The sequence below is a fragment of the Sinocyclocheilus anshuiensis genome, unplaced genomic scaffold (genome assembly GCF_001515605.1).
Source record: "Sinocyclocheilus anshuiensis isolate Anshui unplaced genomic scaffold, SAMN03320099.WGS_v1.1 scaffold1449, whole genome shotgun sequence".
In the NCBI taxonomy this organism is placed as follows: Eukaryota; Metazoa; Chordata; class Actinopteri; order Cypriniformes; family Cyprinidae; genus Sinocyclocheilus; species Sinocyclocheilus anshuiensis.
In genome coordinates, this window is record NW_015549696.1 from 66120 (window position 1) to 79318 (window position 13199).

At 35.6% G+C, this 13199-nt stretch overlaps 2 protein-coding genes across 8 annotated transcripts in view; both read right to left on the reverse strand.

Annotated features, from left to right (window-relative positions):
- Positions 1 to 1110, reverse strand: part of LOC107660474 (mediator of RNA polymerase II transcription subunit 24) — a 19633-nt gene extending 18523 nt beyond the window's left edge. For both annotated transcript variants that reach the window (XM_016449780.1, XM_016449779.1), the window contains exons 1-2: positions 988 to 1110; positions 622 to 772 (exon numbers count right to left, since the gene is read on the reverse strand). In XM_016449780.1, the coding sequence (XP_016305266.1) occupies positions 622 to 751 (130 nt within the window). In that variant the 5' untranslated portion in view covers positions 752 to 772; positions 988 to 1110. The remainder of the gene's footprint in view (positions 1 to 621; positions 773 to 987) is intronic.
- Positions 1111 to 3854: 2744 nt separating this feature from the next.
- LOC107660488 (sterile alpha motif domain-containing protein 14-like) overlaps positions 3855 to 13199 on the reverse strand; it is a 12985-nt gene continuing 3640 nt past the window's right edge. For all 6 annotated transcript variants that reach the window (XM_016449804.1, XM_016449806.1, XM_016449807.1 and 3 more), the window contains 7 exons: positions 11652 to 11809; positions 10152 to 10509; positions 9220 to 9307; positions 6755 to 6823; positions 6496 to 6631; positions 5250 to 5363; positions 3855 to 4115 (listed from right to left, as the gene is read on the reverse strand). In XM_016449804.1, the coding sequence (XP_016305290.1) occupies positions 3954 to 4115; positions 5250 to 5363; positions 6496 to 6631; positions 6755 to 6823; positions 9220 to 9307; positions 10152 to 10509; positions 11652 to 11809 (1085 nt within the window). In that variant the 3' untranslated portion in view covers positions 3855 to 3953. The remainder of the gene's footprint in view (positions 4116 to 5249; positions 5364 to 6495; positions 6632 to 6754; positions 6824 to 9219; positions 9308 to 10151; positions 10510 to 11651; positions 11810 to 13199) is intronic.

The window sequence follows — 13199 nt, forward strand, 5'->3', positions numbered from 1 at the left end:
TATTCTTTTATGAATAAATATATATATATATATATATATATATATATATATATATAAAAACAGCATTTACTCAAAATGGAAATCCTGTGTTACAATATACACTACCGTTCAAAAGTTTGGAGTCAGTCATTTTTTTTCGTTCTTTTTTTGAAAGTAATGAATACTTTTATTCAGCAAGGATGTGTTAAATGGATAAAAAGTGATAGTAAAGACTCATAATAAATACAGCCTTGATGAGCAAAAGAGACTCCATTAAAAAAACATTAAAAATCTTACTGATCCCAAACTTTTGAATGGCAGTGTATATATATATATGTATGTATGTATGTATGTATATGTATGAAAAAACCTGGAGTAATAGCTGCTGAAAATTCAGCTTTGCCATCACAGGAATAAACTACACTTCAAAAACAGAAACCATTATTTTAATTTGGTGGTAATATTTCACAATATCACTGTTTTTCTTGTATGTTTAATCAAATAAAATACACCACAGCGTATAACATTGTCATGTGCATGTGTCCTCAAAATCAATGACTCCCAAATGGCTAAAACTGGGTTGTGTATAATATGATACAGTAATTTGTTGACTGAATATGAGGGGAAACATTTAGATATGACCTGCGAGATTGAGGTAGTCCCATGTGGCTCCTTTAGGACAGTTCTTCTTGATGTTAATGGCCCACTGATAATCACTCCAGCGCTCCTTCCACGCCTGCAGGATAGCCTGCTTCAGATTCACCACCTTCATTCTGTCTGTTTTTTTTTAACTCTAAACCAAAACATCAATTAATCAACAGCATAAATTGATTTTAAAGTCACATCCCAGTGTATGACAGGAGAACGTCAGATATCAGCTCATGATACTCATGATCTCCAATCTCATCTCATAAATATAACATACTTATAGTAAACAGTATATAGATAACGTGTAAAAATGTGATAAAATTCCAATTTATTATTTCTTATTTTTAAAATCCCGCTTACCACAAAACAGTCCAGTTTATGCAGTAAATGAATCAGGTTTTTGTTCGTTTACAATTCCCTTCACCTCAACGCCGCCATGTTGGTTTATAAGAACGCGTCTTCTGATTGCACGAGAGTGTCTGTTTGCTGCAGTAAAAATCAATCCGATTGGGTGGTCTGATGTAGCGTCTCTTGATTGGACGGGAGATTGTGTTGAACTTTTAATTTAGAAGAAATGCTGGAAGTGTAAATGTAGGAGTTTTCACTAACCATCAAGTATGTAATATATCACAAGCAATACTATATCTGTACACGACATCATTGTGATACCATGGTTTTCTTTGAAAATAAATACATATAATACGTGTATGTGGTAATTATTAAATCAAATAGCATTAAATCACTGTACTATCCACACACTCTTAAAAATAAAGGTTTCCAAGTGCAGTGCTATTTTGTAAATATAACAATGTCGTTTTAATGTTTTACCACAATAGATCATTTATTTCTTAATTATAAATAATGATCATCAATACGAGCTCAAATTAGTTAGTTCCGATTTGGGTTCATCTGAACGATGACATTGTCCATACTCTAGTAAAGGTTCAAGTGTTCATTTTACATTTCTTCTTGAGTAAAAGTACAAAAGTAGTTACTTTTGGCTGTTTGATATAAAATACACCTTTGCTTACTCAGTTTTACAGAAAAGGTAGAGCTAAATCTGACATTATGAATTATCGTGCGTTAGCACAGTCTAAATATTGAAATATTGCTTTTACCATAGCATTGAATCAGTGAGTTGTTAATTGCTGTAATCGGATCATTCAAATTCAAAAATGCATAATTCTGGGGCCAGTTAAGACACTGTTAAGACTGTATCTTAAGAACTTGTCCAAGAATTTAGCCCAGAGATAACCAGTCTCACTTTTCTGATTAAAATCGGGCAAATCAAAATTTTTGTAACTAACCTTAAACAGTTATGACCAGTCCAGAAGAAAAAAAAATTAGATGGCTAACTTTAAGACTAGTCTAAGCAGTTTATGCAACCGGCCCCAGTTCACTTTGTGAACCAGCTCAACTGAATCGGCTCAGAAGAATTCTGATATCAGGTCTTGATGTCCAATGTGAAATGTCTCAGGTACGGGAGATCGATGATGGACAAATTATCATTTTTAGGTGCACCGGTCGCCTAAATGTTTCTGATTCATTCTGGCTCATTCGTTCGGACTACAGTATGTCAGCCCGTAGATTCTGAAGCAGCATCCCAGAAGTTCCTGTTGCTCATCCAGGTTCTGCCCAAAGCTGTAAAATCACATTCAGGACATTGATTTTTTTCGTACAGTCCCACAGCACTCCACACATTGTTATATGTCATCCTTGTGCCATAGGCTTCATCTCAGAACACTCACCTAATCTGTAATGACAGATCTAATGATAAATGTGGCATATGAATGTCCACATACTCTGATTAATATGAGTTATGCCAATTTGTCATTTATTTTGTCAAGTGTAAGTCTGTCATTAAAGGGTTAGTTCACCCAAAAATGAAAATTAGCCCATAAATTACTCACCCTCAAGTCATCCTAGGTGTACATGACTTTCTTCTTTCAGATGAATCCAGTCGGAGTTATATTAAAAATTGTCTTTGATCTTTCAAGCTGTTTAATGGCACTCAGCGGGGTTGCAGTGCATCAGTCCAAAACAAGTTAAATAAAAAGCGCCCCCGGGTAAATATCGACTCCGGGTGGTGAACAAAGTCCTCCTGTAGCGAATCGATGCGTTTTTGTAAAAAAAATAACCATATTTAAAACATAATAATCACTTTAATCTAGCTTGCGCCAACAGTTGTACACTGAAGCAGCTCCGGGCTGATGACAAGTACTTCTAAATTTACTTCTAATTTTGTACTTCTAATTCGTGACCGTTTTTTTTTTTTATCTCTCCCCTGCGCTTCCGCGCTCGTCACGCATGCGCAAAGCTGACCTCATACGTCATCCACCCGGAGCTGCTTCCGTGTACAACAGTGAGTGCAAGCTAGATTAAAGTGATTATTACGTTTTAAATATGGTTATTTTTCTTACAAAAACGCACCGATTCGCTACAGGAGGACTTTGTTCACCACCCGGAGCTGTGTGAGACACTTTTTATTATGGATGGGCTCTTTTTATTTAACTTCTTTTGGATTGATGCACTGCAACACCCGCTGAGTGCCATTAAAGGGTTAGTTCACCCAAAAATGAATAATTAGACTGTGTTTATCCGCCGGAACTGCTTCAGTGTATGACAGTCAGCGGAAGTGAGAGAAAAGTGTTTATTACGTTTGAAATATGGATATTTTTCTTACACAGACACATGGATTCGCTACAGGGGGCCTTTATTCATCCCCCGGAGCCGTCTGCGGCACGTTTTATTATGAATGCGCGAGCTTTATTTGACGACTTGTGGACTGTTCAACTGCAACACCCGCTGACTGCAGTGATAGAGCTTGGAATAGCCAGGACAATTTTTAATATAACTCAGACTGGATTCGTCTGAAAGAAGAAAGTCATATACACCTGGGATGCTTTGAGGGTAAGTAAAACAGTCTAATTTTCATTTTTGGGTGAACTAACCCTTTAAACAGCTTGAAAGTTCAAAGACAATTTTTAACTCATATACACCTAGGAAGACTTGAGGGTGAGTAATTTATGGGCTAATTTTCATTTTTGGGTGAACTAACCCTTTAAGCTGGCTAAGCCTGGTTTTGAAACGAGTTTCACTTCATGGTCCAGTTATCTATAATCCAGATTATTCAAGCATATCTTGAACTCTTCAGACACCTTGCACACGTTCCTGAATCAGTTTTTGAATAAAATATGTAAATGAAAAAATTTTGCAAGTTATCTTTATTACTATATCCATCAATAATACATTGTGAAAGCCAACACAATTTTTGACATTAATAATGGCACCTGCAGCGTATTGTATTCAGTCTTTCAGAAGTGCCATCAAGTGGTCAGTAATTTTTGTCCATCTTCACTGTGTCCATTTTTCCCGCTGTCCCGTTTTCCGTGAACTCCGTTCTGTCGCTCTGTCCTATCTTTACCAGCAGCAGAAAGCATTTTCTTTTTAAAACCGAAATCTGTGCCACGGCTGCTGTCACAGTCATTCTGGGGGAAAAAAAGACACAGAATGGTTTAGAGCGACAGTTTTTTTTTTCACAAGGAACAAAATATATTTGTTGGTTACAGGTGTAATGTTTGAAGAATGACCGCTAAAGCAAACCAACAGGCACATGTACCAAATGCTGTAATTTAGCATATTGAAACAGCACAGCAATTAATTCACTGAGCACAAACTGAATGTGCAGCACAAACCACCTTTAATATGATTAAGCTAGTGTGAATCTGTTTCACTTCAATATAATATGATTGTCCTTCTCATTGAAAGATGCTGTGTAGCAGTGTGCCAGAGCCATCGATCTCCAAATGTTCCTGTTTGCATTTGAGAGGACTGAAACGGCACTTCATGAAAATCTATATTAATGTTCTACCTTTATATTAAGATGTTCTTGCAAGCAGTTCTGCAACCTTTCTGTCCCTTTTTGGATTTAGCATTAAATAGCTGCACTGTATTTAGATACACTAAAAGTCAAAGGTCTGGAAAAATTAAGATTTTTTAATGTTTTTGAAAAAAGTATTTTATGCTCATCAAGGCTGCATTTATTTGATTAAAAATATAACATATTTTAAAATGTAATTTATTCCTGTGATTGCAAAGCTAAATTTTCAGCATCATTACTCCAGTCTTCAGTGTCACATGATCCTTCAGAAATTATTCTAATATGCCGATTTGGGGCTCAGATATTATTAATCATTACTGGTTCTCAATTAGTAATAATGGTTCTTAAATGCAAAATGGTTTTTGCTGCCTTTTTTGTGGAAACGGTACTACATTGTTTTTCAGGATTCTTTGATAAATAGAAAGTTCTAAAAACATAATTTATTTGAAATAGAAATCATTTGTAACATGATTATGAATGTCTTTACTGTCACTTTTGATCAAATGTAATGTGTCCTTGCTGAATAAAGGTATTAATACAGTTATAATTGTTTAAACCTGAACCCAAACTTTTAAATGGTATCACGGTTTCCACAAAAATATAAGCAGCAAAAATTGTTTTCAACAATATTTGAATGATTTCTGAAGAATCATGTGATACTGAATACTGGAGTAATGGCTGCTAAAAATTCAGCTTTTGAGTGAGTAATATCTACAATAGAGTTTAAGTTCTGTTATCTCACCTCGTCTGAATGCTCGGGGAGGGTCTGATAGGGTTGTGATGACTCAGTCTTGCAGGGTCTGCAGTCTTCCAGTAAACCCACTGAAGAATCAAACTCCTCATCAGTACTGGAGCCCTTGAAGAAAGAGGAATGGGTGTTACAGTGCTGTAATACTCCATAATTGGCTGTTTAAAATAAATAATTAATTTCTGTCAAAGAGGCTATTGATTTAATCTGTGAGAGAATTCATATAGAAATTGCGGTGTGCATCATTATTTTCATTCCATTAAATGGCTCACTGTAACTGTTTTTGTTTTTTTCCGGAGGTCTACCAGTAATTTGCAACTGCAATTTTTTCATCACCCTCTCTCTGACCCGTACAATTAATTGGCTCATTTTTGCAGCTGTGCCTTTAAAACGTTCTATGTAAACACCTCCTTTTTGTGAAATGAGAAATACCGTACACACAGAGGCTGTGGGTTTGCTATCGGACCAATATTTTAACTGCCCAAACCCTCAATCCTTCAAATGTGCTGCCTTAAACTATTAATATCAGACTGAAAATAAACTTCCGCCATTCTTTCTAATATTTTAAGCTGTAGAGTGCTGCAGTGATTACATAAAACCTGGAAACGAGTTAGCATTTTAGCAGTTTTGGTTCCACCATCCAAATATCAATTATTTGTAGTTTTGAATGGGTTTTTGGTTAAATGCTTGAAATAAGGTCTGGTTAACACAAGCTTTTTTTATATGACATAAAATACATCAGTAATACCCCTTTGTGATTTTTTTTTTTTTTAAGTTTTCACTTGATTCGAAAAGGGTGGTTGCTAACAAATGGCTAAATGGGAGGTTTTTGGAGAACAGGTGAACTCATCTACTCACTAGTCCACTTTTACAGCCTCAATGTGTTTAGAACCATGCTCTTGCAAACTATTATAATTCTCAGGGAAACTTTCAAGGAAAATGTTCTTAAAGACCGAAGAGTTGTCATAAGTTTAATGGTGATGAGTCATGAAATCATGGTTAAGTTCATTTATAGCAAATGTTTTAGCTTTTTTACTTCTGGCAATTGTATTTATGCTTCAAAATTCATAAAAGCTGTGCTCATTTGTGAATGTTATCATAAAAATAGTCAACTTTTGAAGGTCACAGAGCTAATTTTCTACTTTCGGGTTCGCTTGTAAAAATCATCATCACTGCAGCACTTTATTGTTCATCATACAACGATAACAGAATTTGTGGACTCTAGTTGAGGTTAGGTTACCTGGGTGAAAGGTCTGGATGGGGACTGGATGTTCTTGGGGGAGCCAGAACCTCTTAATCTTTCACTGAACCAGGAGAAAGGCACAAACGGTGGACCAGAGGAACGCGAGGACCGGTTCTCTGTTTTCTCTGAATCCCTGGATACAAACACACAAAATGCCTCACACATCTACATCTGTACAGTCAGGTATGCAAGGAGACACTGGTGCTTAGATTACTGACATTAGCTGAATAAATGCAGGACAGACTCACACACATACCGAGTTCCTGCTGATAGTCTGTTGGATCTGTCTTTCCTGACCTTTCCATATGTGCGACGTAAAGTGACCCTGCCCACAGAAAAACCAGCAGATAACCTTTAAAGCCACTACTACAGCTGTATCATTGCTCTCACATACAGGACAGTGTTTACAGTCGTCAAAAAGTACCCTAGTGAAAAATAAATATACTAAAATGGATTTGAAATGCATTTATTTCATGCTAAGTATACTATACATTTACATGTTTATGTACTTATTAAAAATACAATGCAATTGGACTTTTAGTATACTAAACTGGTATACTTAAAGTATGCTTAATTGGTACAACTAATTTCGTACTTAATGCACTTTAATTGTGCAGAAGTAGTGCTGAGGTCCAACTAAAGACATACTGAAATATATTTGATTGTGCTAAAGTGGAACTATTGCAAATATATTTCAGGTACACTTTAAATATCTCGCATTTAAAGACCAATATTATTCAAAGATTAAACAATCCTCATCAATAGTGACATTAAAACACATTTTAGGCTTAAACATAAAGAAATGTGCATTGTGCACAAGTAATAATTATAATAATAATTTATGCATTTAGCAGACGCTTTTATCCAAAGCGACTTACAGTGCATTCAAGCTATACATTTCTTATCAGTATGTGTGTTCCCTGTGTAAGAATTACAGAACCTCAGACACTTTGATCTTCTGAGACAGACTATACACACACAGTGCATTAACATACAGACATCTGTTTCCACATCTCACTGAGAGAAAATGCGGGAAAACGTCTCTCACATATGCACTGGTTCCTCCTCATCCCCTTCCTTCCCCTCACCCATCCTTCCCTCCACTCAGCTCACACAGAATGGTCAATGGTAGAATATAATGTTCTACATGAATGCAAGTGATATTTACAGTCATGTTTGGTGTCATTTGAATTATCTCAGGGCTCGTGGTACAATGGTCTAAATCTTACAAAGTAGACTAAAAGATAATACAGATCCTAAGAGTTAAGAGATTTTTTGATTACTGTAGAGGGTCATTCCATGCAAATTACCTTCTGTTCCCATTGAGGTGTAAACCACCCAGGTCTGGAACCTGGGTTAATGCAAATCCAATTGTTTGTACATGCCTCCATTTGGGGGATGTTTTATCTTGGTTGTGTATTTAAAGGATTGCAGCAAAAGGGTTGGCGCGATTCTGTAGCCAGAAAGCCCGTAGTATGAAGTGTGTCCATACACTTCATACTATGTATTTTTCTAAAAGTCAGGTATGCATCTTACTCTTAGATTCGTCTTTGAGAATTTGATGTCTTGAATTGATTTGATATCTTTGAATTGGCTATGTAAATGGCATAATACATATTTACCTGACTGATAATAAATTGTTACATTTGATTTATTCTGACTTACTCTGAAATTATTTTCTCAAGTAGATTAAGTGAAGGCGTATGTTTCCGCAAATCTGCGTCCAGGGTTAAGTGCATACTAAATCTCAGGTTAGATGGAGCATAGGGCGCATCAGGTGAGATTATAGATTTCTGACTAACTGCTTGACCTTAGTTAAGTTGTACTCCGTTACATTAACTATGGGGGACTAGTCATAGTACTGGTCATAACCGCTGGTAATTGTCTCAGCTTTAATTAAGTTGTACATGGGTAACTGTAGGGGGCTAAACAGAACTACTATTTAAAGAATGGTAAGCAAGGGGCAACCTATTAAATAGTATTAGTCATAACCTCTGGCTAATGATCAGACTGGCGAGTTTGTGATCGTGGGGCCCACGTAAAACAGCCGATGTGAGGCACCCTGAGCGATATAGATTCCTAATGAACGAGTAAATATAAAGTAAAGAGTTAACTAGAATAACCAAATGTCAGAATAATAGCAATAATTAGAGACAGACAAACAACCAATTTGCCTTTCAACCTAAATTCGAGGTCATACTAAAATGGAGTCAGATTAGATAATAAAATGGAGTCAGATTAGAATTGAATTTAAAATCGAATAACTTTGCGCGCTGAAAAGACTGAACACGCAAGAAACCTTCAGTCACCACTGGATACCTTCCTTGGGCCAAGTGCGTGGACCTTACACCTGGGAATTGAACCCACAACCTTTTGCGCTGCTAATGCAATGCTCTACCACTGAGCCACAGGAAATAGTTCAAGCACAAGTATAGATTTGAACTATATAGACTATATAGAAATAGATTTGAACTATACTTAGCGTGAAATAAATCTATTTTAAATATATTACTTTTTTACTAGGGTATATCTACAAATTGCTTAATTATAGTTGTCCCTGCATGTTTAACATTTAAAATCTTCCAAAATGTATATACATATAGTTAGCAAGCTCAAGGTAAGACAAAGTTTGTGGTTAAAGAAACAGGATAAATAGACCAACCTTCATCTAAAACATTTAATTGCTGATTTTTTGTAGTTCGAAACTTGTAGGATACTAACCCCAGATCAAGAAAACGTCTCCTGGTTTTCTTGTCCAGCAGCACCGTTGGACTATCAGGTTCATCAGGGCCTGTGTCATGACTGTCGTCTGAAAACAGATCATCAAAATGAGCATCAGAATCCCGATCAGAATCTGGCCCAGGTGTTTGTAACATTTAATATGGATCAGAATGATGCAGATCTGAAAATCCTATGTTTTGCTATCCAGGATAAAGTTTTTTTTTTTTTTTACACAGCAAATTTGATTGGATCATCCATATTACCAATTTTCCAGATTAACAAATCTGAATTTCCAGAGCTGTAAATGGGAAAACATATTTCAGAAAATGGATTTCTGCTATCAGATGGGTTCATATCTTCAAAAGAAAAAAAATGTAATTGGATTAGATCACGTAATCCAGTCTTGGTTTTGATCTGGATCAAACCTTTAGTGTGTGTTGTTCGAAACTTTTTAGTTGGATTGTGATACTTCTGATCCAAAAACATCAGGATTATATATCAGTGGATTTCAGGAACAACATTTCAAACTTTAAAAATGTATCCTACATTGTGATATGTAGTCCCGTTTAGAGCACTGGTAATCTGGATTCAGTGATCTGGAAAAGTTTGTATCTGGATCATGGTGATCTAATCCAATGTTGCTTTGAAAAAAAAGCACAAAAGTAAGAATGTTTACCTGATCCAGGATAGCAAAACAGGGGATTTCCAAATATGAATCCTTCTGATCCAGATTAAAAGTTTTGAAAAACTGGGCCCAGAATTTAGTCCAGATCAGAATAGAAGCTCAAAATTAGAATCCAGATCAGAGTCAGAATCAGGATCAGAATCACTTAAGAATCAAATTAATTTCAGAATCAGAATTCACATTTATTGTCCAAGTTAATGATATTTATGATATTCCATTAGATGAGATGTTCGTATGCAGTTCAAACCTTCGCTCTGTGAGTATTCTCCATAGTGTAGAAGGGGTTGGCTGCCCTCACGTGACTTGACGTGGTCCGCCTGACAAAGATGGGCAGGGGAAGATGTCTCTGAATGGACACAGGGCCTGGAGGGAGACTTAGATGGGGTGAGGGGCAAAGCCTCTTGAGAGGAAGTGTTCAGGAGGTGCCTGTAGCTCCGTCTTTCATCTTGTGCCTCCCTTTCTCCAACCACAGCGTAGGGGTCAAAGGTGAATGTTTGGTCTCTCCGTGAGGAAGGGGAGGAAAGGAGCAGGTCAGAGGAGGGGGAGGAGCAGCGAAAGGAAGGGTGGATTGGTGAAGAGGAGGTCTGCACGGAGCCGCCATAACTCTAGACCGCAGACACACACAATGACATATCATATCCCATGAGACTCACATGAATGCGTGTTTTTTAGGGTCAACTGAAACTAAAACTAAATAAATAAATAAATATTGTTACTTGAAATAAAATAACCATTAAATGAAATCAAATAAAAATACTATTTTTTGAAAAGTATAAACATTTTGTTTCAGCTGGTTGCCAAAGTAACATTTCTCATTTTCATTTAGGTTAACTTGATGTACTACAATAACTAAAACTAAAACTATATAGACATATTAAAGAAAACTTACACAAATAACAAAAATGACTACAAAATTACTAAAACTTAACATAAAATATAAACTATTAAAAACACATATGCTGTTATTTTTTCTTCTGTGGAACACACACACACACACACACACACACACACACACACACACACAAAAAGATCAATTATCGATCAAGAAAAAAATAAAAATAAATCACGCAAATCTTTTTTTATTGACCATGCCTGTTAAGCTCCAAAAATGACCACCAAAAAGCAGCATGAATAATTCCAATAAAGAGCTTAATACTTTTTTATTAAGAAGGATGCATTAAATAGATCAAAAGTGACATTAAAGACTTTTATAATTTTTTACAAAATATTTCAATTTCAATAAATTAATTATTTTGAACTTTTTTAAATCTAAACATCATCTAAAAATGTTGCATGGTTTTCTACTATTTTCAATAGAGAAAATAAGAAATGTGTCTTGAGCACCACATCAGTGTCTCAGAATGTAACTCTCAAGACTGGAGTAATAGCTGCTAAAATGAAGGTTTGCTAGTAATAAGTTACATTTTTAAAAATATATTTAAATAGATACCAGTTATTTTATGTTGTATTAATATTCTATAATTTAACTGTTTTTACTGTATTTTTATATATGCTTATTTATAGTGCTTATTACGACTATCTAATTCTTTTCTCACCTGTAGGGCATTAAGTGAGTCAGGATTGTCGCTCCATCAACAAAAATAAGTGTATGGTGACGGCTCTTATAACAGCATATGAGTTTGGAATGACAAGAGGGTGAGTAAATAACATGACACATGACAAAATTGTCATTTTTGGGTGAACTACTCATTCAGTCAGATGTATGAAATCTATAACATACACACACCATTCTATCAATGCTGTCATCTCCATCTATCGAGCTCACGCTGTCTCTCAGGCGGGTTCGGGAGGGCCGATGCCTCCTGGTTTTGATTGACAGTTGTGCTTTGGCTTTCTGTAGACTGCTGTCAAGTCGTTCGGTCTCTGGAACCGCCTCCGTCAGATCTAATGTGGTATAAATCACACAGACGTATGTTTAATCCCTGAGTTCGTTTGAAATTGAGCATTTGGAGACAAAAGCCCAAGAGGCACAAACTAACACCACAAATATGATGAAAATCCTGATAAAAGACTGCTGCACTCCTCTCAACACACACTCATGCACACATTAGTGTTCTCGATACAATCCATAAAATGCAGTGACACCATAAAGCAGGCCTGAAGCTCTATTAAGTATTCATATTCATATTCGTATTCATATTACAATATTTTGTGTTTGTGAAAAAAAAATGCACAAATCCACATGATTATATTGATAAATATAACATTTGCTGTGATTTAAATGACTCTGTGAATCAAATAAATAAATTAAATAAATAAACTGACTACTTTTGATAAATTATGACATTTGGATTCTTTATACCGTACTGTATTATTTAAAAAAGTAGTATTGTAGCATGTAGCGGAATTGTACTTTTTTTTAAATAATATGCGCATGTCACAAATTATTTATTTGGTTAGTACTATGTCAGTACAACTTTGATGGCACATGACATCACTGTTTGTTACATGACGTCATCACAATGAATTTTTAATTGCGAGTGGCAAGTAAAGGCAGTAAAAGCAGCCAAAAGCACTCATATGACATGGTCAAGGTCAACTGAGAGCATTGGACTGATGGATACCACATTACAAGAAAACATTGAAAAAATTGTACAAAAGCTGTCACTGGGGTGGTGCCCTTTCAAAAGGTACTAATATACACCATTTACAACATACTAATTTGTACACTTGAGGTAATAATATGTACCTTTAAGGTACTACTACCCTTTTAAGAGTAGGCTAAATAAGGTACCTTTTGGAAGGGTACCATCCTAGTGACAGCAGTTTTTTCTGGACATATGCTGTGTTGTACAGTGCATATTTTGGGAAACTTAATTAATCCAAGTATTCCATGCCTACAAAAAATTTGCTTAAGCATAGTGCACATACTATAGACCTTAGTCAGTTTAGACACCGTATTGAATTTAAGACGGATGAAAAGCAGGCTGTGAGGGATAGACTTACAGTCTTTACAATGGCCATCAGCACACATTAGTTCAACTTATTTATTTATTTATATATATATATATATATATATATATATATATATATTGCTCTGCACACGCTCTGCATCTCTCTCTCTCTCTCTCTCTTATACACTTACACTTATATATACACTTATAATATACACTTATTTTCACATAGCTATGAGAAGTGTTAAACATGGACGCGTGTGCAGTTGCCTTACTGTATTAAAGCTTTAATCAGGATAAAACTGTATATTAAAAGCTAACATGAGCAGTAGCATTTACAAATAACAGCGTATCTAAAAGTATGAGACAACAACAAAAAC